General features: G+C 40.3%; 1 protein-coding gene across 2 annotated transcripts in view; it reads right to left on the bottom strand.

The window, feature by feature from the left end:
• Positions 1-215: 215 nt before the first annotated feature.
• LOC115258741 (calcium-independent phospholipase A2-gamma) overlaps positions 216-27344 on the bottom strand; it is a 28540-nt gene continuing 1411 nt past the window's right edge. For both annotated transcript variants that reach the window (XM_029859108.2, XM_029859107.2), the window contains exons 3-6: positions 17516-17927; positions 16207-16427; positions 15690-16116; positions 216-938 (exon numbers count right to left, since the gene is read on the bottom strand). In XM_029859108.2, the coding sequence (XP_029714968.2) occupies positions 691-938; positions 15690-16116; positions 16207-16427; positions 17516-17894 (1275 nt within the window). In that variant the 5' untranslated portion in view covers positions 17895-17927 and the 3' untranslated portion in view covers positions 216-690. The remainder of the gene's footprint in view (positions 939-15689; positions 16117-16206; positions 16428-17515; positions 17928-27344) is intronic.

A 27344-nucleotide genomic window follows, 5' to 3' on the forward strand; every position in this document is an offset into this window, starting at 1 on the left:
GCAAACGATACCGCTCTCTCCACTGCTGCGCGCTTGTGTGACTCTATGCCACCTTCCCACAACACCGCGTGGTACACTGTTCGCTCTAGGTGAGGTTGTTGCAGTCAGGTTGTTATTTTTTCGGCTAATGCCGTACACCCGAAATCACCAAACAACGACTCACTTCAGGCTTTCTTTCCATCCTACCTCAGCGCTGCAAAAACATACACACCCGATGGAGGAAAACCATCAATTTGTATTTCTCGTTTGCTTGAAAAGTTTGTTTATTCATGTAACCTTGCTTCTTATAGAACGAACGGGGGGAGAATACATCGGACTTCTGCGAAATCGGACGGCCAGTCCGGCATGGTAACAGATATTAATCACAGCGTAAACACACGCTTTAGTCTCTGACTAAACAAAACCAGGCATGTCTGTAAGCTAATTACCTATAATACGGAGGAGAGCGTTAAAAATCAAGTTCATTCGAATCGAAATGGGGGCGTCCAGTGAAAAATGAGCCTCTGTCTGACCGCTACGCGTGCAGAAATTCGAGATACTGTTTCTGGCGCGAAAGTATTTAACTTAATCTTTGGAACTTAATAACTTACACACTTCTTAAAAGTAAACAAGATTCGCGCGTTGCGTCGTTGACTGGGTAGGAGAACGTGCAAGCGCGTAATTGAACACATTATTGGAGTCCGGGAAATATTAACCGCCGTATGTGAGGCGTACCAGGGCGTTGTACACCTTGGAGAGGACACTTCGCTTGCGGGTTAACAGGTGGGAAACTAGCTCGAACTTGTCCTCATTGCGGTGGAAGTACTCGGACGTGTCCCGCTCCAGCTGGGAGATTTTCTCCGGTCGGGTTTCCACCATCGAGAGGAATTCCGTGAGGTATGGGTTGAAGCGGAAGTAGCGTCCCGGCGGTAGCAGATCGCTCAGCATAGTGTGGGTGGCTGTGGGGTAGATAAGCGTCGAAATAGATCGTCTATTAATTGAGCAATAAATTATGGGGATAGAGGAGATTGGGGATTTGATCTGATATCCCATCAGAAATAATTAGGCTTTCAAACAAATAAAAATGAAAGTATGAGAAACTGGATAAAATTGATCCCAATGAAGACCTAGTCCTTCTTTTCTTTATCGGAATCTAAAACAGATTTCTACTGAATGATTTTTTTTTTAACTGCAAAACGGTCGAAAAGAAGAGCGTCCAACATAGCTCTGATCCTCACAAGTTCCTACCTCATGCTTCCACTGGTAAAGCGATGACAAAGACCACCAGCCAAGAGTTGTGGGCTTAGCTATTAGTGCAGCCTGGGCACTGTTGTCCTTCTGACTTCAGCTAGATTGAGGAGGTACGTCCCGAGCGCATCCAGCGGCTGAATAAGAAACGCTGCACCACGCCCAGCTAGATCCAAGGTGGTAGCCCCAGCAGCGTGATCGTCCCAGTGTTGGTTGAGATGAGACGTTAAACAGAACTGGCATGATGGCCCTCCGGCGAGACAGGAGTGTTGGCGTAGACCCAATAAGCTACCCGTAAAAATTCCCATAGCGAATAACATAGGAGAAAATACGACTCGATACAATCGAAAAAGACCCACGCAACGAAATAAGGACTACGATTGCACAATGGTCCACGAAACAGATTTACAAGGAAAGATGCATTCAGCGCCTTCAAATGATATTCTAGATTAATATGGTCTTCTACAAAGTTGTTCTTAAAAATAAGGCCCTCCTTTTAGTATACATGAAAATTAGGGTGGTCCATATTTTCAAAGAAATTGGTAATCAAACTTTTTTATTTGCAAGAATAACTATATACAATCTTCGGGAAAGTTGTAGATCTATCAATTTTGAGCAAGTTTGCTGAAGACACTTTTTATGTAGCTTGAAAATTGATCGATCTAGAGGTATTTTACTAAATAAGTTTAGGGTGGTTCAAGAAAAACCGGTTTTCTGGCGTTAACTTTTTCAGTTTCGATTTTTCATCAAAGTCGCCCAAGAAACACTTGTAGAGCATTTGAAGATGCGTCGTTTCGTGCGCTGAGATGGTCGTTATCTCTTTTGGTTCAAAAGTTACAGGCGTTTTTTTTTAAATCATAGTTTTTTTTTAAAGGGTTTATGATGGGTTGGGGCAAACATAAAAAATATCTTTTGCCCGCACTCAAAAGCTGATATGTTGTTATAAAATATATCAAAAAATTAGAGGGGTGTTATTTTGTAACTCAAGTGAAAAATACTTGAAAAGTGCCTATTTTTTCTAGAAAATCATCAATATCTTTTGAACGGAATGACGTAGCAACATTCTCAGCGCACGAAAATGTGCGTTATTTAAAGCTCTAAAAATGGTTCTTGGACAACTTTGATGAGAAATTTGAAACAAAAAAGATAAAGTACATTTGAATAATTAGTTGCAAGCCAGTTACAGTAAAAAATTAGCTCAATCGATGCTTTTGTTATGAGGAATGAGATGCATTAGGTAGTAACTTTGCTTAAGGTGAATATATGACGAAGCCACAGCTCAAATTTTAAAGAGCACAAATTCGAAGAACCGAATGTCGGATTGCGCTGAAAAGTTGATCGATTGGTTACACGCTGGTGATGACCAATCGATCAACTTTTCAACGCAATAGGACTTTCGGTTCTTCAGATTTGTGCTCTTGAAAATTGCAGCTGTGGCTTCGTCATATATTCACCTTAAACATAGAACGAAAACCGATTTTAATAATTTTATGAGAGAATATCTGAAGAAAACCCTGGAGAAATTTCTTGAATAATCTCTGGCAAATTTTCTAAAACAAACCACTGCACTGAAGAAGTTACTAGACGACACTTTGGTACATTTTTAAACCGAATTTCTGGAATAATTTCTGCAAGAATCCATGGATCAATTTTGGAAGAAATCCATAGAAGATTTCCTTGTACTTGGAATCTTTGAATACATTTATGAAGGAATCTCATTAGGATTTTTTGAAAAAATCTCAAGGGAAGTTTTTAAAAGAATCCTTGGAAGAATTTCTGAAGGAAACTTTGTAGTAATTTCTGGAGGAACTTTCCAAAGAATTCTTACAGAACCGCAAAAGGCTTTTCTGAAAGGATCCGTGGATGAGTTCCTGAAACAATTCTATTTTCGTACGGATTCCTGAAAAACCTATGGCATAATTTTTGAAGAAACCCATAAAAGCTTTCCAAGAGGAACTATTAGAGCAATTTCTTGGGGATCCTCCCAAGTAACAATTATACTTTTGTGGCAATCCTGAAGTAATTTCTAAGATTGAATAATAAAACTTAGCTATAAAGCTCTTTGTTCTGCAAATTCGAGATAAAATAGGTATGAACTATCCATAAGACTAATCTGGCCCACTCTTCAGGAGATCTTCAAGACTGGTTTTGAAGACTGCTTTGAAACTAGTTGTATTTATGTACTAACACTGATGATTGGTTATAAGAACTTCATAAAACTTTAACAAGAATAGCTTGAAGCATGTTGATCTTTTAGCTGTCTTTCTCAAAAATGCTAATAGTGCATGATAAATGAAATCTTTTACCTCAGCATTATGCAGATGCGAACTAGTTTTGTTTCATGGATGAAATGTTAATTGAACTGCGAATTAATTTTCATCAAATTGAAATGGCTAATGCATCAAAATTGCCTGACAGATCATTGATGACAGGGAATCAAAATTTTCCGTGCCATACCCACTTTGTCGTTGATATGCCACCCAAAACATACAAAAATAACAAAGCGCCTCAAAAATAATATCATTCATGAATATACGAAGACATAAATTTCCTGTAAACACAAAAGGCTACGCTACTTTTTCAATTCTTTCTAAACATGGCTGCCGTTCCAGGCGAACAAAACTCATGCAGCCGCCATCAATTGTTATTACCTTTAATCCAAACCACCTCAAAACAATGATGGAACCAAGTCACCTTGCATGAAATCTACAGCATTTATTGAAGATTGTTTTTACTACCCCAGTAGCACACTTGTTGTACATCAGTTTGTGTGACTCTTATATGACCAAATTTGGTCATATAGGAGTTATATTGACTTTTCTAAAACATATGTGCTACTAGGGTAGTGATGATCTTAAGGCAGATTTGTTCGTCTTAAATGAAACTTATTCGTTTCATTCAATAGTAACAGCTTTTGACAATTGTTTGTTTACCTTTTTGGAGCTTGAAAGTTGTTTCTGTACATTTTGCTTCAGGAACTGCCTATTCTATTATAATTTCGTCTTTTTATAAGTGCATTTCTAAAACTTACTAGTACATATTACACTATTTAGCATACGCACGAGAAGAGTCACAGTAAGTACCCATTTTAGTTTCGATTCAAGCTGCTGTGGCCTGTGTGAGTAACTGGTTGAAGGTTGGACGACCTCAGCAAGCTACTCGCATTTTTGATTGGCTATAAAATGAATATTTCGTCGATATGATTACTTTTGAGCACCAAAACGGCAAAATTAACAGTGAGCAAAAATGTTTGAGTGTTTATATTTGCATAAAAAACCCAATTTATTGCATAATTTATTATTTGGATTATTGAGATTTTATTAATCCGCTCAGTTCTTGTTCCAGACTAGTGGCTCTAGCTCAAGAATTGAAAGCTTTAAGAAGTTTTTAAAGGAGAATAACTCAGATGAATTGTACTTGAATAAACGAAGCATTAACTTTTAATAAAGTTTGTTGATGTAATGTGTTGAAAATAACTTCAAATACGTCTTAAAACTCATAATAAGATCAAATGCCTTAGGGAATCAAGTTGTTTTATGCGGAGTTTTCAAAATTAACTTGAAGAAAACTTAAAAACCGCATACGAACGGAGATTATTTTCACTTGATAAAAACAACTATAAATGTTTCATGAATTCTTCATGCTATGATAAAGCTTCCATAAAAATAAACAAATCTAAAAGGAATTTAAATTGTTACTTGGGGCTCTAACGACAATTCCGACGGAAATTCTAGAGGAAATTCTGAAGCAATTAATAGAGGATGTTCTAATGAACCTAAAAAAGAAATCCATGGAAGTTTTCCGAAAAGAGTTCCTGGAAGATTTTGTAAAGGAATCCATTAAGCAATATCTAAAAGAATCCTGGGAAGATTTTATAAAAAGTGTCTAAATTAGTTTCTGGGGTAATTTCTAGAAAAAAATCGGGAAATTTCTAGAGAAATCTATGAATTTTCTGAAGAAATCAATAGAAGAATTCCTGAAGGATATTACAGATAAATCTCCGAAGGCATTCCCGGCTGAATTTCCTTAAAAAATCCCTGGAAGATTTTCTGAAGGATATAAGAGGATGGTTCTGAAGGATTTTAGGAAGAATTTAAGGTGTAGGATATAAGATGCATAATTTTGAAATGAACTCTTCGATAATTTTCTAGAAGAATCTCTCAAAGAATTTTGGTAGGAATCACTAGAGGATTTCTGAAGAAACTCATGGAATAATTCCTGAAGCAATCCTTGCAAGATTTGTTTTAAATGTTCTTTCGAGTCATTTCGGAGTAATAACGAGTGAAATATCTGAATCAATCCCATTTCTGAAGAAATCCCGGGACGAATTCTTTTATTGGAGGCGATTGCTGAAGTAAAGAACAATTCCTCGAGCTGCTGCCTTGATGAGGTTGCCTTCGGCAAACGCAAAGTACGAAAAATTGTGAACTCGTAGGTAGAGTAAAACTTAAATGTGAAATTTTGCGTAATTATTCGAGTTCCAGTGCTATAGGGGGGTGGTTATTGATAGTCTACGTCTTTTTGCTTCCATCTGATGAGCCATTGTCAAAGGTAAGTTGTAATACCTGTAATTATCCTTTTTTTTTTGTCTGATATAGCGCAGTTTAGGGTTCAAAAGGAATTGCGATTCCTGGCAGAAACTTTCTACGGTGACTGCCATTTGAATTGTCATTTCTTCGCAACTGCGTACTGCGATGGAAGAAAAACGGTTTCTTGGGCGATTCAGGCAAGGAAGGCAAACGCGCTTATGACGAGAATTAACGCATATGATGAAGTAGATTTCAACGTTACATCGAATCTTATCACTTCCTGATGATGGTTAAACTGCGCTCCAAACTTTCCGTTATCAACAAGGCAATGAACGAAACAATAAAACCTCTTTTCATGCATGTTATTTTTATGCACTTTTAATTTATGCACCTATTTTATGCCCTGCATAAAAAAAGGGAAAGCTACTCAGAACAAATATTGTGCATAAGAATATTTAGTAATGACGGAAACTATTGCAACGGTGGCCAAGGGGTGTTTACAGAGGAGAGCAAAAGAAGGTTACAGGCTAGGTTACAGGTTTGTTTTTGGGTGTTTCCGAAGATCTCATGTGCGTAACGTGGGGACCGAGGGGGTCTTAAGGGGGTTTCGGTGTTATTTCAGGAAGTCTCAGAGCATTTTAGGCTGGATTCAGAGGCGTTATGGAGGCGTTTTTAAGGGTTTTGGTTTAATAGGATTTTTGAGGCATTTCAGGATGTTTCAGGCCATTTTCGGTGTGATTCAGAGGTGTTACGGAAGCGTTACGGAGTAGTTTTCGGAGTGTTCGGAGCCTCTCAGGTGCGTTACATGGGGTCCGAAGGGGTTTACGGGGGATTTGGAAGGCATTTCAGGACGTTTCAGAGCATTTTCTGCGGAATTAAGAGGCGTCTGAAGCGTTGCGGATTAGTTTTCAAGGGGTTTGGGGCCTCTCAGGTGCGTTACATGGGGTCCGAGGAGGTTTAAGGGGGAATTTGGAGGCATTTCAGGACATTTCAGAGCATTTTCTGCGGAATTAAGAGGCGTTACGTAAGCTTGTCGAAGGAGTTTTCGGGGGGTTTGGAGCCTCTCATGTGCGTTACATGAGGTCCGAGGGGGTCTAACCTAGCCTCTTCGGGGGCATTCAGAGGCGTTACGGAAGCGTTATGGAGGAGTTTTCGGGGGTTCGGTGCTTCTCAGGTGCGTTACAAGTGTCTTCAGCAAACTTGCTCAAAATTGATAGATCTAAAACTTTCCCGAAGAATGTATACAGTTATTCTTGCAAATAAAAAAGTTTGGTTACCAATTTCTTTGAAAATATAGACCACCCTAATTTTCAAGCACATTTTAAAAAGGGCCTTATTATTAGGGACAACTTTGTAGAAGACCATATTTGCATAAAAACTCATTTGAAGGCGTTGAATGCATCTTTCCTCGTAATTCCGGTTCGTGGACCACTGTGGATTGGAAGCTTGGAACATGAAATACATCCCCGCAACTTCGACATCGTGGCGTTGCAGGAACTTTGTTGGACTGGACAGAAAGTGTGGAAAAACGGGCATCGACCGGCTACCTTCTACCAAAGCTGTGGCACCACCAATGAACTGGGAACAGGATTTATAGTGTTGGGCAAGTTGCGACAACGTGTGATCGAGTGGCAGCCGGTCAACGCAAGGATGTGCATGTTGAGAGTTAATGGCCGTTTCTTCAATTACAGCATCATCAACGTCCACTGCCCACACGAAGGGAGACCTGATAACGAGAAAGAAGCGTTGCTCGTCGCGTGACGTTATTATTATTGACTTTTTATTATGGGGAAATTCAGCCCGAGGCTGGTTCATCCCCGGTGGCGTGACGTGAAAATCGTTGTCGGCGACATGAACGCGCAGGTAGGAAGGGAGGAAATGTACAGACCGGTAATCGGGCGAAACAGCCTGCACGCCGTATCGAATGATAACGGCCAGCGATGCGTAAACTTTGCAGCCTCCCGTGGTATGGAAGTCCGAAGCACCTTCTTCCCCCGCAAAGATATCCACAAAGCCACCTGGAGATCACCCGACCATCAAACAGAAAACCAAATCGACCACGTTCTAATCGACGATAAATTCTTCTCGGATATAACCAACGTCCGCACATACCGCAGTGCGAATAAAGATTCGGATCACTACTTAGTCGCTGTATGCATGCGCTCAAAACTTTCGACAGTTATCACCACGCGTCGAAGTCGAACGCCGCGGCTCAACATCGAGCAACTTCGTAACGCAGAAATGGCTCAAGACTACGCGCAGCAGTTAGCAGTGGCCCTACCAACGGAAGAGCAGCTTGGCGCTTGGCTTGGCTACACTTGAAGATGGCTGGAGGCACATCCGATCCGCCATAAATAGTACCTCAGCTACAGCACTAGGCTTCGTGACTCCGAATCACAGAAACGACTGGTACGACGGCGAATGCGAACAGTTGAAAAACGAGAAGAATGCAGCATGGGTGAGAATGCTGCAACACCGTACGAGAGCAAATGAGGCACGTTACAGACAGGTGCGGAACAGGCAGAACTCAGTCTTCCGGATGAAGAAGCGCCAGCAGGAAGAACGAGACCGCGAAGCGATGGAAGAGCTGCACCGCGCTAAGGACACACGAAAGTTCTACGAGAAACTGAACCGCTCGCGCAGAGGCTTCGTACCACAAGCCGACATGTGCCGAGATAATTACGGGAATATTCTCACGAGCGAGCGTGAGGTGGTCGACAGGTGGCGGCAGCATTACGATGAGCACCTCAATGGCGAGGTTGCAAGTACCGAAGGTGGCGTGGTAACAGATCTAGGAGTATGTGCACAGGACGAAAGACTTCCGGCCCCTGACCTTCAAGAGATTGAGGAGGAGGTTGGCCGGTTGAAAAACAACAAAGCTGCTGGAGCAGATCAACTACCAAGCGAGCTTCTAAAATACGGTGGAGAAGCACTGGTGAGAGCACTACACTGGGTCATTACCAAGATTCGGGAGGAGGAAGTATTACCGGAGGAATGGATGGAAGGTATCGTGTGTCCCATCTACAAAAAGGGCGACAAGTTGGATTGCGGGAACTACCGCGCGATCACACTACTGAGCGCTGCCTACAAGATACTCTCTCAAATTTTATGCCGCCGTCTATCACCGATTGCAAGAGAGTTCGTGGAGCAATATCAGGCATGGGTGAACGCGCTACAATGGACCAGATGTTTGCCATCCGCCAGGTGTTTCAGAAATGCCGCGAATACAACGTGCCCACACATCACTTGTTCATCGATTTCAAATTGGCGTATGATACAATCGATCGAGAACAGCTATGGCAGATTATGCACGAATACGGATTCACGGATAAACTGATACGATTGATCAAGGTGACGATGGATCGAGTGATGTGCGTAGTTCGAGTATCAGGGACACTCTCGAGTCCCTTCGAATCTCGCAGAGGGTTACGGCAAGGTGATGGTCTTTCGTGCTTGCTGTTCAACATTGCGTTAGAGGGTGTAATAAGGAGAGCGGGGATTAACACGAGTGGTACGATTTTCACGAAGTTCGTTCAGCTGCTTGGTTTCGCTGATGCTATTGATATTATTGCTCGTAAATTTGAGACGATGGCGGAAACGTACACCCGACTAAAGAGTGAAGCCAGGCGAATCGGCTTAGTAATTAATGTGTCGAAGACAAAGTACATGATGGCAAAGGGCTCCAGAGAAGAATCACCGCACCCGCCACCCCGAATTTATATCGACGGTGATGAAATCGAGGCGGTTGAAGAATTCGTGTACCGTCAAGGCGCCATTCACCGTGTGCCTGCGAATATTTTTTCATTATTTCCATATTACGATTGAATGGTATGACAGTTTCCCTTCAATTTCACCAATACAACGCCAATGAATTGTTACCATGTCAAAACGCTCATTAGAAACTTTTTAAAGTACCATTTTAACACTAAGGTGTGTTTACATGAAGGGGTTTTCTGCTCGTTCACTGCATTCATAGTGAAAAAAACTAAAACTGCGCTAAGGTGATTTAAGCGATAAACTAAATGTAGTGACGTTTTTATGCAACTAAGAAGCAATTAAGTTCACGTATTAGGTATGTATTTTGCATTACTGAAGAAGTTTAACAAGAAAGTACGATTACTCGTACTTTTTAATAGCAAGAAATCAAAGCTTGATTCTCTCAGAGATGGCGCCACCACATTAAAAGTAAAATCATTTTTCTTGTATGGACAAATCGCTGGCTTGCCCTTGTTCCGCATCGCAGCGATTTGTGCCTTGGGGCAAAAAGTTGCAAATTAGAAACAAAATCATTATACCTACGCGTTTCTTCTGGATTCATTGCAGTAACAGAGAATTGATTACATCACCATACAAATTTCAAGTTGTTTACTTCTTTTTTCCTGACTGGCATTTTCCACCCGTGTTGCGCATGATGTTTCGAGTGGATAGGTGCCAGGCGGCGCCGCTGTATATGTGAAAAACACATGGAACACGAGCGCCATCTATGATTCCGTAGCGCAAACTGTTCTGCTTGTTTACACTGTTATCACATTTACCGCATTTATCAGAAAAGCGCCACTACCGGCACTTTAGCAAAAGCGCAGCTGCTTACTTCCTATTGAAACAAAAAGACACGGTAAATGGGTACCCTAAAAATCAATGGTCTCCATTCACCGTGCCCCATATTGTCCCATATACCTAGAAATAAATTGAAAATCTGAACATTCGTTTTTCTAATTAAATCTGGCAATTTATTACTTGAAATAAATAAAAACGAAGAAAATTCACTAGGTTGGGTTGTTTTGATCTTTTCCAATGAAATAGAATAAAATTTCTGACACACGGTGAATGGGTCCCTACTACCACGGTGAATAGTGACCTACCACGGAATCAGGCGACCTTGCTTACTACCCTCTACTAATTGTACTATATCACCAATTTTCTTGAAATTTTTTCCAGTTTTGTGAATATTACTTTAATTTTAACCTCTAATGAAAGCAATTAACAGCGGCACCAACAATGTTTATAAGATTGGTGTCAAATGACAACCCTTATTCGCCCCAAATCCTCTTAGATCCACGGTAAATGGTGCCTTGACGGTACTTGGGCTCACTGCTGACCGCCGACAACGACACCAGCAGAGAAATTTAGAGGCGCATTGTGGCAGGAAATCGTGCTTACTTTGGACTCCGCAGAACTCTACGATCGAATAAAGTTCGCCGTAACACTACTATCTACAAAATGCTGATTAGACCAGTCGTCCTCTATGGGCACGAAACATGGACCCTACGTGCAGAGGACCAACGCGCCCTTGCAGTTTTCGAACGGAAGGTGTTGCGTACCATCTACGGTGGAGTGCAGATGGAAGACGGGAATTGGAGAAGGCGAATGAGAGAACCAACCATCGTCCATACCGCGAAAATCGGGAGGCTACGGTGGGCGAGTCACGTCATCAGGATGTCGGATAGCAACCCGACTAAAATGGTTCTCGAGAGTCATCCGACCGGTACAAGACGACGTGGAGCGCAGCGAGCTAGGTGGGTCGACCAAGTGGAGGGCGATCTGCGGACCCTACGCAGAGTGCGGAACTGGAGACAAACAGCCATGGACCGAGTGGAATGGAGACGGCTACTATGTACTGGAGAGGCCATCCCGGCCTTAGCCTGATCGGTAAGTAAGAGATATCTTCCGCAAGCATCTTCAAAGTGTTGATGATCTATTTTCAAGCGAGGTCATTGTCGTCTGCCATGCCAGGTTGCTGGTCAATGGGGGAAGGAAATGATGATTGCAATCGTTTGTAACTACAGCAGACCGAATATACCTCTGCGTCTGCACAAATTTATGCGGATGTCGGAGTTCTATTGGGATATGGTGGGCAGAGGGTTCACACTTCGGTGCGTAAGGTGATAGAGTAGTGTGTTTCATTATTCTGAAGATGTGCGGCATAGTAATGCATAACGTAGGCTTTAACGTTGTTAAAGTTTGGAAGAAAAAGGTCTCGGTTCTGTTCTACGGCTGAATATACATTAGTTGTATATGTAGAGAGAAAGGGAGAAAGTATTTACAGGGTGTCGACTCAATTTTGAAAATCAAATTCCCTGACTTTCCCTGACTTTCCAGTCGCTTTCACTGAAAATTCCAGGTCATGTAAATCATAGCTTAAAGGTGTCTGATCATTAGATAAAATAAAATTCTCTGAATTTTCCTGGTTTTTCTAGTAGTAGAAAAAGAGAAAGAAAAAAAACAAGTAAATTGAACCAGATTTTTTTTTCAATTAATTTAAGGCATATTTGCAGTATTTCTTCAGTATTCTCCTATCTGATACGCTGTGTTGGAAATATCTTTTGACACGTCCACCAAAAACTCCCTAAATTTAGATGAAAATCCTTTCAGAAGGCCAACAAACAATTTTTTAAAAAACGCCATAATTACAACTAGGATATTCGAAAGACATACCCCCAGAACATCATTAGGATGACATCTTGATTTGGTTTCATTAGTTAGAACTACTCTATGAGCAAATTTTGCATGTAGGTATGTATAATATACATTGTATATGTGAATTTCATAATGAAAAAAATCTCAAAAATAAAATCCGTCGAGCACTCCAGAAAAATCCTTCAGCAAGAGATTCATCCAAAAGTTCTGCAATATTATTTCTGATACTGAAGTAAATAAGTACATACAGTAAATGTATTGGCAATATTTTAATGCAGTTTATAAACATTCCTAATATGTCGAAAAGACCTTCATGAATAGTGTAACTTTTAATGGCAAATTTTGTAAGAGGTCTGCCACAATGTTGACAAACTCGCTTAGAACTCATTTATATTTTTTTTCTCGAAAATTCACCACACTTGTTTTGTAGAAATTATGTCCCAAAACTATTTTTGAAAGCTCCATCAAGCGCTTCCGAAAAGTTGTCCGGTTTTTTTTGCTAAACTTTCTGATGTCTCTAAGCATTGATGGAAAATCTGTTGAAACCTAAAATAAGATTACAGGATATCTAGCAGGTTATGTTTCGAAATTCTTCTAAAACTAGGAATTGCAACATGAATTTGACTTGAAGGACTTTTAGAACATTTGATAATCCTGTATTCGTTACATAGTTATCATCTTGAAATAGCTGAAACTTTTCAAATGCTTTTCAGGAATGGATCAACCAGTATAAGAATGTCTTTTCTGATTTATTGTGCTTTTATTTTCTTAAGTCTCAATAAATTTGCAATTTTATTGGGATCTTTGGTAAACTCGTTACTTGATTCTATCCATATTCTCATCTAAATTCTTGATTGATTTTTTGCAGAACGACAAGATTTTGCTTTTAAACCCACAAAGGTATTTTCATCAAACATTTAAACCTGCATATAATACTATCTGATACGCATCATTGATAATATCGGATGTACTCTTGAGTTATCAACACAGATATTTTAACGTACCAAAAAACACTTCAAAAGTTCATCCAAATTGTAAATTCACATAAATTTTCCATTGTGGTCTGTTCGAGAACACGTCAGAAAACTATTATTAATTAATCTTAGAAAAAAAAACTCGGAAGAATGGTGTTTCTTGATGTTACCAAATCATGTTAAAAGTAAAAGGCCACTAGAGATGGCGTTTGGATACGAAAGTTTGTGAAAGACATGCAAAAGTCTGGTAATGACTTGACAAAGAAAGTTTGCTAAATAATTTTAGCTAATTTATGAAAAATCCCGACAAGAATCGTTCAGATATCTTGTAAAATATTCCTTTTAAACTACACATAAAACCATCAAGAAACTAAATCATGAATATACCAATACACCAAGGGTCGAGGTAATCGCATTTTTGTTTTTGCTTTCAAGAATCTGGGTAAAATATTTTTGACTTTTGTAGGGTTTAGATATCACCATGAGTTAAAATGCATTAAAAAGCTGTGAAGTCACTTTGGTATCCAGTTCTCTAGTGCATAAGGCTTTGATTGCCTTTAGCAATCCCTAAGAACACTTAATTGAAGAGGCAGAGCAAGCTCCACTGAGAGCGTAGATCTAGAACGAATCAGATGAAGTACTGCGCAATCATCATTTTCCCGAGATTCTTATCAAAGATTCAACAAAAATTTCTCTACAAAACAATAAAAATCATCATTGGTCTGTACAACAAATGTCTGGGCATCTTAAGACTGAACTCGCTAATAAATTTATTAGAAACCCATCAAGATGCAGGAACAGTGCTGAAAAATGCATTTCGTCATATCTAAATTCAATCACCTACAGCTCATTTTAGAAGCTGAAGCTGTGAGTATGGTATATGAAAAACTTGTACGGCTAGACCAGTTCTGCAAGAAAGTCACGGAAAAGCCACTACTTTTCGAATATTTAAGGTAAATGTCACGGACTACCTTTGAAAAATCCGAATGGTATTCACGGTGATATCATTTGGCATTTTTCAAAGGTATTCCGTGGCATTTACATCAAATATTGGAAAAATAACGGTTTTTCCGTGACTTTCTTGCAGAAATGGTCTAGCCGCATAAGTGTTTCTGCAGCAGGAATGAGACATTTCAAAACGATATCACCAATGAATCGGCCGTAAATCCACCAAAGATTACATTGAGTACAGTGTGATGTACTTTTAATTTCTAGCTTATTTGCTAGATGTAAACCGGACTTGTAATTTTTACATGAAATGAGTCTTCATGGTAACATTTCAGCATTATACACACAAAAAATCGATTGAGGGTTTCAGCAAAATTTTGCTGATTTGTTCAGTAAACTCTGCTGATCACCAGTAACGTTTTGCTGAAATTCAGCAAATTTTGCTGAAAGTTCAGCAAAAAATTTGCTGGACCCTTCAGCTCGGCAAAATTCAGCAAAATATTGCTGAAAGCGTTTAGTGTGTACTGAATACTACAAAAATCAGGATGAAGTTCATACATTGATTTGATCGTTAATCAGAATCATCGATGAAATAGTTTAAAGAAACAATTAAGCTTGTTTTTTTTTCAAATTCCAAGCTGTAGGAATATGTATAACTCAAAAACATCGTTTTATGATTATCGTAAAAAAATTTCCCTGACCATCAACAAAATTCCCTGACTTTCCCTGATTTTCCAGCTCCAAAAATGAATTCCCTGACTTTCCCTGACTTTCCAGGTTTTTCCAGGTAGTCGACACCCTGAATTTATAAAGATACAAAGTAAGAGGAAGTGAATGACCAGGGATTGACCTGAGGACCTTTTGCGTACGAATCAGAAGCGGTAGCCACTAGACCACCAGAGGTCATTCAAATATGACGTCCATCGTCTAGGGGGGAGGGGGGATGGTCGGAGAAAGACCACTCCATGTTAAAGGTATACAAAAAAGTGTGACAGAGGGGGAGGAGGGTCCAAAATCTCCAAAAAATAATGGACGTCATATTTGAATCGTCCTCCAAGCCCGTCTCAAAACTCCTCAAAAACTTTCTTGAGAATAAGTTATCTAATCCACATGCATAGCTTGTAAGCTCACGCTGTATTATGTATTATGCCTTATCACATATACTGAAAGTCTGACTCATACATCTGTTTTATCTAGTTAAGCATTGTCTAAGAATATCCGAGGGGTTTCCAGTTAGCCTAGTGGGTAAGGCTATGGATTGCCAAACCGGAGACGGCGGGTTCGATTCCCGTTCCGGTTGGGAAAATTTTCTCGACTCTCTGGGCATAGTGTATCATTGTACTTGCCTCACAATATACAAATTCATGCAATGGCGGGCAAAGGAAGCCCTTCAATTAATAACTGTGGAAGTGCTCAAAAAGCACTAAGTTTAAGCGAGGCAGGCCAAGTAGGGACGTAGAGCCATTAAGAATAAGAAGAAGAATATCAGAGGAGACCTTGGAGTATAGACCATCGGATTTAAAACGTAACTTCAGAAGCTTCAACAGGAATAATATATGCACAGTTGGTAAAAGTAATTTTGCATTTCCCTCACCTTCCGTATCCGTCGCTGAGTCCAGAATTCGCAGAAACTTCGTTTTCCACGAACTTGACAGTGACGTCTGTTCAATGATGTTTTTACTAATAATTTTCTGGCCATCTTTCCACGCCCTGGTTCTCGTCCGGCCCGTCCCAAACGAAACCACACACTGTATGGGTTCATTCGGCCACAGACACTTAGCCTCGTGGATGGCCACAGCCGTCGGATTGTTGTACAATATTCCTCCGTCCTGGTGTAGCTGGCCGTTCAGCTGAAAGTCTCCGAAGTAAGCCGGTGCCGCCGAGGACGCCCGCACCACCTCCCACATCCGCGCCGTATGACTACCCGAGTACACCGAGTGTGCATTCAGGGGGAACGTGTAATTCCGAAACACGTGCGCTTCGATGTGCTCGTCGCAGATGGTGGTCGAAACGCAGCAGAACTGGAAAGAAAGAAGCAAAATTGTTTCACCTCACGCTGACTGACTGTATCGATTGAAGGTGTTTGGTTGCAATATTGTTGGAGCTGTTACCTTGGGTATGTGCGGTAGCTTTGAAGTGTCAATTATTCGCCGGTAGCCCAAGTACTGCTTCAGTAAACTCTCCCACAGCTCGATGTCGTAGTATGCATGAGACAGTACCATCCGAGATGCGCCGGTAATTTTATCCAGCGGGGACGGTCGGTGGAACATTTTGTGACTCAACTTTTTGTAGAGGATTATGCTTTCGTCCAGGGTGAGATTCTTTTCCGACACTGTAAACAAAAACGTTATTTTGTAATGTATTCTTCAAATATGAAAAGAACATGAAAATGTTTAATTCTGAAGCTGAGTAGCAGGATTTTACACCCAAAACTCCATTTAGGTAAGGAGTCGGGATGCACAAATGAAATGTTTACCCAAATGGAATCAATAGACTGTTTAAATGCATTTCAAGATTACAGGGGGCTTCAAGGAGGATGGCTAGGAGATTATAAGGTGAGGAGTGGTTCAGGGAGTTTTAGAGGGCTTTCAGAGGTACTTCAGAGAACCTTCTTGGGGTTTCAGAAGAGTGTCCGGATGTTGCAGGAAGGTTTCAAAGCGTTTTTAAGGCGTTCCAAACAAGCTATAGCGGGTTTCTTCAGGAAAATGTCAGGGACTTTCAGGCCAGTTTCAGAGCGGTTTCAAGGCGTTGCAGTCAGGGTTGTGCAGTTTCAGGAGGGTCAATGTCGAATGACACTCGCTCTAACCATCACTTCATACGACAAACGCAGTCCATCAAAACATAATCGATTCACGCAAAAGCCACTCAAGCCAACCCTCGTTCAATGCAGAGTCAACCACATCCAACAGCAGCGATCGTCTCTTGTTTTCGAACCACACGATGAAACACCGAAGCGAGTTTTTGTTCTACGCTTTGCATTCTATTCATAGGGCGTGCTATGGTTGTGTTTGCTGCGCCATGCAATACTACTTAACAAATTGACCCTCATCCTGGCATTTTCAGACGAGAGTCACCCAGCAGTGAGTGACATAGCTCTGCGTCGGAACGACGGTTAAGAAGCGTTCGGCTACTCAAGAGATTTGCAGAGAAAGAGCGTGGCGGCGGCAGCCACCGTATCAATGCGTTCGTCTCGAATGTGTTCGATAGCAACATAGAGACGGTCGGCTGTAGCGTTGATGGAGGAAGAAGGGCAATGTTGATGTTGCGGCTTTTTTGTGTTATGATGGTGATAATGCACAAGACTGGTTGCAGTCTCAGAGAGATTCAGAGGGTATGAGTGAAGATTAAGATTAGCAGAGTTCCAAGAGTAACGGTTCGAATCCCACATGTATAGAATAATTTTATCGACGTTATACATACTCAAAGCACACAGTAGAATGGCCCCCGTCGACACTCCGCACACCATATCGAACAGCTCGAAAATCTTTTGGCCGGTCATTTTCTCAATTCGTCGCAACAGCTCCGCAGTGATCAGACCTCGGATACCGCCTCCATCGACACTCAGGATACGAATTCCAGGTCCCGGCAAAGGGGGCACGTAGCCCAACAGAGCCAACCCGAGACGAGAATGTTCAACTATCACTTTGTCCGGTGAATACTGCAGCTCTTTGAGCAACTCGATGGCCCCCTCCTGGATGGCGAATTTCTTCTCATCGGGCGATCGGTCCAATTTGTCTACCAGTTCGTGAAGGACCTGTCGCTGACGTTCCACCGGTATCGCCTTTCGGCGCAAATCCATCAGGGCATGGCGTGTCTGGGATTGATTCGAACGCTGCAGAGGGGTGAAAGAAATTGTAGAGTATAGTTATCTCATGTAGTGTAGCCTTAAAATGGTAAAGTTAAAGTTAAAACTTCATCCCCGACTATAGAAGTAAATATAAGGTAATTTCATTTTCATTGAAATTGAAGGTCATTTTCAAAGTCAACCAAGTATACTCGTGTACGGGAACCGTGAATGGGATCTGTGGCAAATGCCCGCATAAACGATAACCATAAGATGTGCTTAACCACCCATTTGGGATACAATTCGAACAGTATGTGGTATTGTTGAACCGTCTGTGTTACGGTCCGTGTATGGTGTTGGTTTATTAGGGTGGTGAGCTACCATTTAAAAAACCAATTACAGCGCCAACCACGTTACGATCGACATGATAGGGAAGGGATGTTAGTTCAAATACCCTTGCTACTAGAGAACGTGAAATGATGGAATCCACAGCATCTCCACAGTTGTCAAGAGAATAAGTATATGTTGCCCGAGCAGGAACGAATAACTGACACATATATAACTGCAGGGTACCAAAGTCAGGTATCATACCAAGACAAGAAATTGGTATCCTGCTTATCCTGGTACTGAAAATAGCCTATTTCTCTAGGGATTCCTCTAGGAATTCCTCCAGGAATTCCACCAAGAAACTCTGCAAAAATCCTCCAGGAATTCCTCCGGAAATTCCTCCAGGAATTTATACAGAAACTACGCCAGGGATTCCTAAAAAAAATCCTCCAGGGATTCCTCTAGAAATTTTTCAGAAATACCTCCTGAGAATTCCCCAAGAAATATACCTGAGAATTCCCCAAGGAATTTCTTTAGTAATTCTTCCTGAAATTCCTCCAGGGATTCTTTTAAAAATTCTTCCAGGGATTCCTCTAGGATTTCTGTGTCCATGAATTTATCTAGAAATTTCTCCAAGGATTCCTCCAGGGATTCCTTCAGGAAGTCGTTCTGTGATTCCTGCAGGAATCAGTCAGAAGTAACTTCAGAAATTCTAGAAATCCTTTCTTCTACTTTTCCAAGGATGTACCTAAGATTTTTTACGGGAATGCCTTCAGAAATACTCGCAGATTTTGTTTTTAGATTTAGATTTTGATTAAAGGTTTCGGAGGATCGAAGTAGGCATCGCCGCGAACGGACGTGATTTTGTTTTGCCTGTCAGGATTTTTTTCACTCTTCCGTTTTGTGTGATTTTACCAATGATTTGGCTGGTGCTACGATATCTGAAATATAATGCGTATGATTTTCGGAATTCGTTGAACAAAAATCTGTGTATTTTGCATCAATCTAGGTTTTAGTTCCGATTTAACGGTTTTTGTTGTGTTTGTGAATGAAAGATGAATTGAAGAATTTTGGTTTTGAATTCGGACGATTGCGAAACGTTTGGTGGTGGTGCTATGCCATCCGGCATTCGCGTGAAAAGTGCCTGTGCAATGCGATTTAGGTGCTTGATTCGCGTAGTGTAGTTTGTAGTTTTCCTGTCAGGCTGTCAGAATTCGTCTTATTTTTCGGGTTTTCAAAGTACAGGGTGGAATTGGGGGGTGCTGGCCCAACTGTGATTCGATCGGGAAATAGCGGTAGTGTTTTTCAAAAGCACGATGAAGAACGAACTTTTCCGAGCTGGTGTGTCTTTCACTTCTCAATGATAGAACCAATGAGAAAATAAGAAAAAGACGGAACTGTGACTGAAGACTCTGCAAGGAGGCGCCTTCCTCCTAAAAAACTGGAGCAATGAACTTTCTACAAAAGCTGCTCAAGAAATTGGTGAGAACTTTCCAATATGCATTATATAAAATTCTATTTCATAATATTTTCATTATTATTCAAATCTTCAATCATTCTTAACTATATAATGTCTGGAGCGTTTGGTACGGTATGTCCACGCATCCTTCCTCCCCTGTAGATTCGAGAATTACTTCGACAAAAGAACAACAATTGTTCAATAGTCGAGGTAATTCGAAGAATCATCTCTGCGGCAAATACAACGCAGTAGGCCTGGCCGCTTTGACGCTTGCGTCATATCTTTGATATGCTGTAAGCCTCAATATTGACAAGAAAAGTGGTTGGGCGTGATCTAACCCGATTACTTTTCAGGATGCTTTCTCGTACTGGCTGTGTATGTATTAGATTAGATTAGATTAGATTTTGATTTAAGGTTTCGAGAGGTTTCTTTCAGCAATTTGTCTTGGATTTTTTAAAGTAATTTTACAGGGATGCATTTAAGGGCCAAGAAATCCTAACAAAAACTAAATTTAGTAGGTATATCATATCAGAAGCCCATTTAGTTTCAATCCTGACTTAATTAGGTTTGTTTATTGATTTCGTCACCAATACGTAAACTCCGAATATAATTATTCTTTCTACTTAATAAAAAAAGAGCCGCCGTAGTCGGAGATTCCATGAAATAATCTCTAACTTAAGGGGTCATGCTACATCAGCTCAATCGTTCGCCATTGCTTTGCTGCTATCAAGATATTAATATCAGATTCTACTACGTATTATACACTAGGAAATGGATCTGCTTGCTCACTTGTTGTGCATAATCGACCAAAGTTTCAGCTACATCAGTGCAGTATGAACTGAAATTAATATCTTCAAGATCAATTAGAACATCGATTTTTTTTAGACAGCATATTTTTTTTTTTTTTTGCTAGGTTTCTAGCTGCACTCTGAATAGAGTTGAAACCTCTCCACTAGACCCGAAGATAGAAAAGAGTACGTAATCTTTCAGAAGCAGTTTACCAGCCGTACGCGGAAAATGATATCCATTAAGACACGTTGCAAACTGACTCAGAAAGTTACGGTAGAAGATAAGAAAGTTTTCAATTGGTTAGTCAGTCAGGATTGACTATGTAGTGTTATGGTCACACGGTTTGTATTTGTCTTCTTGTTTGGTTTTGTGGTAAGGTTCAATACGTTTTCCTCCTCGTTAAGTCAGTTGTAGTATGTTTGTTGTTTATCGAATCAGTCGAACCTCGTATGTTAAAATATAGTCGATCTTGTGTCAAATTGTTTTCTTGATTTCGCTTATCGTTTTCTACTTCTCTGTGTTCATCTCTCGTGTCCTTAAATTGTCATCTGTCCAAAACCCACAGAAACATGTAACTGAGCTTCTGATATTTTTCTGTTGGTGTCCTATTACCACCTAAGATAAGCAAAAATACGCCAAGTTGGTCAGCCAAATTTTAAAATAATAAAGATTGCTTAAATAAAAAGAAAATCGAGTTAAGTACTGTTCCTTTGAATTCCACTAAGAATTTGCATCCTTTGACAGATACGTATTTCGACCTGATTGCTTATCGACTGTAGGCTTGAACGGATACGGGGATTCTCTCGGCTTTTGCAGTTGGTGACAGCAGCGAAAACAAGTTTGCCTCAACTTCCGACGGTTTCGGTTTATTTTAAACCTTCTTCAGGGAAGTTGAGGCAAACTTGTTTTCGCTGCTGTCACCGACTGCAAAAGCCGAGAGAATCCCCGTATCCGTATTTCGACCTCAACTGTAAGGTCGTCTTCAGTGTCTTGTACTTGACTCGACTTATGTATTCCAAATAAGTATTCAAATTCGTTCAATTGTCCTATCGGTCCTGCCTCGATAAACCATGTCATTTTTCAAGCGTGGCCTAGCAATGTCAACCTAGTCATACACAAGTAACTTTGTTCAGCTGATAAAAAGCAGTCAGTTTTTTATCCAAAATGTCACGTCGAGCGCATTGACGTCAACAATACATTTAAGCGTTCGCACGTTAGCTTCGAATCTATCGGCACAATTAAGTGCTGCAAATCTCCTTCCCACTATTAATTCTTCGGTTGATTTTAATTCCTTTATTTAAAGAAAATATGACCAAGTAACATTGTAAAAATTCGAAAATGCGACTATGACATTAATAAATTACTAATCAAAATCAACCGAGAAACGTGGGAAAGAAAGCCCAAACAAAATTTTGAAGTCTGCTGGCTGTAAAAACTTCCAAAACCTGTCACAAATGCTATAATACCTTAATTAGGATTTGCAACGATCCTCGAGACCATCTCAAATCCAACCGACTTGGAACTATTGCTTGGGAATAGACTCTACTGAGCCCCGGCGGTTCCTCCGTGTTTATCAAGCATGTCTGATGCATATGATCAGCCATACTCTATCTGCAGCAGCCGGTTCGTGATGAACCGTTGGAGGCGCATTAAAGTGTTAAATAGGTGATATGTTTCACTAAAGAACATAACATTACAATAATCAAAATGAAACTCCTTCACTTTAATACCGTCAACCCCTGCGAACTTGACCAGGGTGCGAACTTGGCCAGAGTAAACCTAAAATAAAATTATAACAATATAAATACAAAACAAACAAAACAACAGTACTTGAGTAAAATGAGAAATAAAGTTAATATTTAACAAGTAAAAACTGTTTTTGTGGGACCCCTTAAAATGTGGGGGCTCGGGGTCCTGTAACCACCCCCCCCCCCTTTGATTGATAGGTTATTCTGGTACTGAATATAGCTTATTTTGGTATTTTGTAAGCATTGATAAAACACCTAATCGTGTTAGTTAGTTAGTTAGTTTGATAAGACTGCTTGAGCCCGACCCAGTGTTTGGACGAAAAAGTGATCAGTGAACCGATCGGCAGTTTTTCTTCCCTTCTGTTGGTTCTGTTTCAATTACCAAGCGGTGTATGTTCTCTCGTCGAGTCGCATGGTTCACGAAGGAACACAAAGAGGATACTCCGATATAAACAAGCTGCGGCGATGAGCGGGCATCGCTAAGTGTAACACTTACCGATGATCGCTCATCATTGGCTTGGGGCAACTGTGAATAATCGTTATTTTCATCAGTATTTAATGCGTTTTCGCTTTAAAAACGTGAAATACTATTTAATTTAACTGTATTCATGACGTTGCAAGTTGTGTAGTCACAATAAAAAAAGAATTATGGCAATAAAATATTCTTACCGAATGCATCGCTTTCATTAGCGTCATCGAGCATCTTCTCTCTTGATTACGCTCTCGTATCGAACCGGGCAAGAGAATGAACAGCATTTCGGGGAGCGTTCCCGAGCATGTTGGTTCATGAAATGTTACAATCGCGAATGTATCACTTGCTGAGCATGGACCATTCAGTGGTTCGCGATAAAAATCCACACACTGGCCCGACCCGAGTGGTTTTTCAAAGAAAAGGCTTTTGTGGCACATTTGGACATTTTTCAACAAAATTGGCCATAACTCAGTAACGAGAAAAAAGTACATTCAAAAAAAAATCAGCGATCAAAGCTTATAAAATTACATTCCCAAAAATATTTTTTTTTCGAAAATTTTCCACGAGTTCGGACATAGTGTTTATGCATTTTCTCAACGGTGGTAAATTTTGTGGAAAACTTTTTCCACTTCATATTTTTTTTTGGATTCCTGAGAAAATTTCATTAAAAAACTTTGTTTCTACGATGCTTCGTTCTTGAGTTATGATTTTTCAAAGTAGTGTCAGGGAAAAACAAAAAAATTCCACCTGAGTTTTCCGGAAAAATAGACGACCCTGAATTTTCCTCAATTTGTTTTGTTCATATATCCATGAGCCCTGCCTGTGGAAAAAGTTTCATGAAAATCTGAGACCCTTCGGCCCAATTGATACGATCATAAAAAATGCCCAATCTGAGTTTGGTATCCTACAGGTATTTTCTCCTGCTCATGTAGTAGGGCAGGTGTGGATCTAGTGTGGAAAAGTATATGTATAATATAAATATTCTTAAGAAATTCAGCTGAGTTGTGAATAGAGTGAGATTTTCAGCGTTCTATGTCATTTGATCGAAATTTTCCACAAAGAAACCTTAAGGAGTTTATCAAGAGATTTCTTAAATAACTCGTCAAGAAACTTCCTTCAGGGATTTATCTAGGAATTCCTTCAGGAATTCCTCTAGGAATTCCTTCAGGGATTCCTCCAGGGATTCCGCCAGGAATTCCTCCAAGAATTTGTCACCTCCCCTTAAGAAGGCCGCATGAGACGGAGACAAAACAGGTTAAAGAGGGGCTGGAGGTACTGATCCCTACACCCAAGTACCTATACCAGCCTAAATATTGGTTCGTATCCAGTGGAACCATTCACGAAGCAAGAATCGGGTCATCCATAATAAATAAAAGCATATACTTCACATGCAAATAAAAGGTGTATTTTAGTACTTACTCTATTTGTTGATGCTTACTCTACGGGTTGTACTTAGGTTAATCTGTGTGGTCGTCAGTGTATACCCCAGTCTATCCCTCGGCGACTGCTGGACAACGGAGCTGCCCGGACAAAAGGTTTGCCAGCACCATGCTGGCTACTCCATCGCTGCTTTGCTGTCTCGCCATCGCACCAGGCAAGGTTTACACTGCCGTAGGATTTTTGGTAATCATAGAAAGGGGCTGTCCATTAATTACGTAAGGGGGTTTTTGCGATTTTTCGACACCCCCTCCCCCCCTTGTAAGATTTTTTGTATGAGAATCCAAAAATTTTTGTATGGCGCGTAAGATTTTTCAAAGCCTCACTCCCCCCAAAAACCCTTACATAATTATTGGACAGCCCCAAAGGCCTAGTGTGGTAAGAGAATGGCAAGGACCACTTAACGAATGCCAAAATAACACTTTCGAACTTGCTTTAAAATTCACTCTTACCGATCTCAAATTCACACCCCACCCTACTCCATCATCACTTTTTCCGCCAAAGCTGGGAATTCGTTGGCATTAACCATGCTCGTGGCTGTTGAATTAAAGAATGGATTAGGCCAATTCCCCATGATTTGGCTAGATTTGCTACCTTGGCCTTAAGCACAAATAAAACATTTGCTCCAGCACAGAATATATCACAAACTTTTCCGCACAAAATACGACTCAATGGTCAAATTTTCCGGTCAGGCTATATTGCTTGCGTTGACACTGCCTGCTTTACGATTAACCGAATACTGCTGATCGATATCGGATGGTGCATACATCTAGTGCGCAGGTAGCATTTCATGGCAATTGCTCTTGCTTATCATCAGCGGGTGGCGATAAGAGCAGATAAGTAATGAGATGGGAGAGTGAGATCTGGGTGCTGCGGTAGAGTGATTATCGATAGGGTTCCTAATCATCAGATTATGGCATACAGTCCGAAACAAGAACCACACAGGCAAGGAAGGTTCTAAATGGGAGATCGGCCGGCAGTGACGGGGCTCAATATGTTGTTGGAGACGAGATGATAATGTCCACTCTAGATGATTTGTGTTTTGTTGTTGTGTTGTACGTGTAGTGTATTTCACATGGTAAGAGTATTTATATAATATATGCCTCCATTCTATACAGCGACACTGTAGAGCAAATTAAATGCCCCCGCGAGACTGTTGGTTATGAGTGGGTTACAAATTCTCCAAGGGATTCCGCCAGAAATTCCTTCAGAGATTTCGTCAAGTGATTCTCCAGGGATTCCTCCTTCAGAAATTCCTCCAGGAATTTATACAGAAATTTCTCCAGAAGTTGCTCTAGAAATTTCTCCAGGAACCCCTCCACAAATTCCTGCATACAGGAATTCATCCAAGAATTTCTACAAAAAAAAACCTCCAAGAATTCCTAAAGGACCTCCATGCAGGAAATTTTACAAAAAATCCTCCAGGTATTCTTCCGGAAATTCCGCCAGGAATGCCAACAAGAATTCCGCCAGGGGTTCCTCTAGAAAATCTTTAGATTTTTTTCATGAATCTCCAGGAATCCCTCCAAAAAATCCTCCAGGAATTCATCGAAGAATTACTTCAAAAAGTCCTCCAGGATATTCTACAAAAATTCCACCAGATATTCCTCCGGCAATTCCACCAGGAATGCCTACAAGAATTCCGCCAGGGGTTCCTCTAGCAAATCTTTAGGATTTTTTCAGGAATTCCATTAGGAATTTCCCAACGGCTTCCTCTAGGAATTCTTTCAGGAATTCCTCCAGGGAATCCTCTAGAAATTCTTCCAGGGATTCCGCCAGGAATTCCTCCAGGGATTCCTCCTTCAAAAATTCCTCCAGAAATTTATACAGGAATTCCTCCAGGAGTTCCTTCAGAAATTTCTCCAGAAGTTCCTCCAGAAATTTCTCCATGAATCCCTCAAAAAATTCTTCCAGGAAATCATCCAAGAATTTCTACAAAAATTCCTCCAGGAGTACCTCCAGGAAATTTACAAAAATTTCTCCAAGAATTCCTCCGGAAATTCCGCCAGGAATGCGTACAAGAATTCCGCCAGGGGTTCCTCTAGAAAATCTTTAGGATTTTTTCAGGAATTCCATTAGGAATTTCCCAACGGCTTCCTCTCGGAATTCTTTCAGGAAATTCTCCAGGGATTCCTCTAGAAATTCTTCCAGGGATTCCTCTAGGAATGCATCCATGGATTTCTCTAGAAATTTCTCCAGGCATTCCTTCTGTTCAGAAATTTAATGAGGAGTACCTTTCGAAGGATATACCCAAGAATTTCTCCAGGAATGCCTTCAGAAATACTTGTTTTAAGATTACTTCAAGGATTTCTATAGGTTTCCTTCAACGATTTGTCTTAAAATTTTTTGAGGTGATTTTACAGGAATCCATTTAGGAGCCAAGAAATCCTCCAAGTGTTCATCTAGGAATTCTTTTTTCACAACTTTCTTCAAGAAATCTTTTACTAGTTCATCCATCAAATTTTCATTGAGATCCAAGCAGTAGACGCAAAGACATAGCGCTTTGTCACTCGCTTCATTACGGGTGCATAGTGCATACTTGAAACTATTCACGCGATTATCTCGGAATCATATTTCTTTTTTTTTTAATGTCGATGCGGTGACTACGATAGCGGAAACCGTTCTCATTCGATTTCAACCAATTCTTCTTTCAATTTTCGTTATTTATGTGTCGTGTCGTGTCGTGTCGTGAAAATACACAGAAAAATTTAAAAAAAATCTTACACCAAAAACTCATTCCAAAGTTCTTTCTATAATTTTTCCAGAGACTAGTGCAAGCATTCCCTCAGGTAGTTCTCCAAAGAAGTTGAAGAATTTCTCCAAGCATTCTTTGGGGAAATCCCCCAAAAATTCCTTTTCAGTGGATATGCCAACTTTTGTGAAAACTTCTTTCATCCCCCTGGCAAATTGTAACATACAAACACAATTCCATTTGCATTTATATAGATAGATTCCATCATGACATTATCTTTGAAATAATAATACTAACGGTAATATTTTTTGTATTATTACTGATCAGATTGCGGATATTAAAATTCCGTAAAACTGAGGAAGGATGGAAAAAGTTTCAGTGTATTCGTTTCTTTCTAATAAAATGTTTTAGGATGATGTTTTCGTTGAAATGAGTAATCCAGTCATATGAAATGCTTAACCTATTTTGGAACAGCAAATTTAAGTTGCCTCTAGCCCAGGATCTTCAATTCAAAACAACAAAATAAATTATTCCTCCCATC

Source organism: Aedes albopictus, chromosome 2, assembly GCF_035046485.1.
Source record: "Aedes albopictus strain Foshan chromosome 2, AalbF5, whole genome shotgun sequence".
In the NCBI taxonomy this organism is placed as follows: domain Eukaryota; kingdom Metazoa; phylum Arthropoda; class Insecta; order Diptera; family Culicidae; genus Aedes; species Aedes albopictus.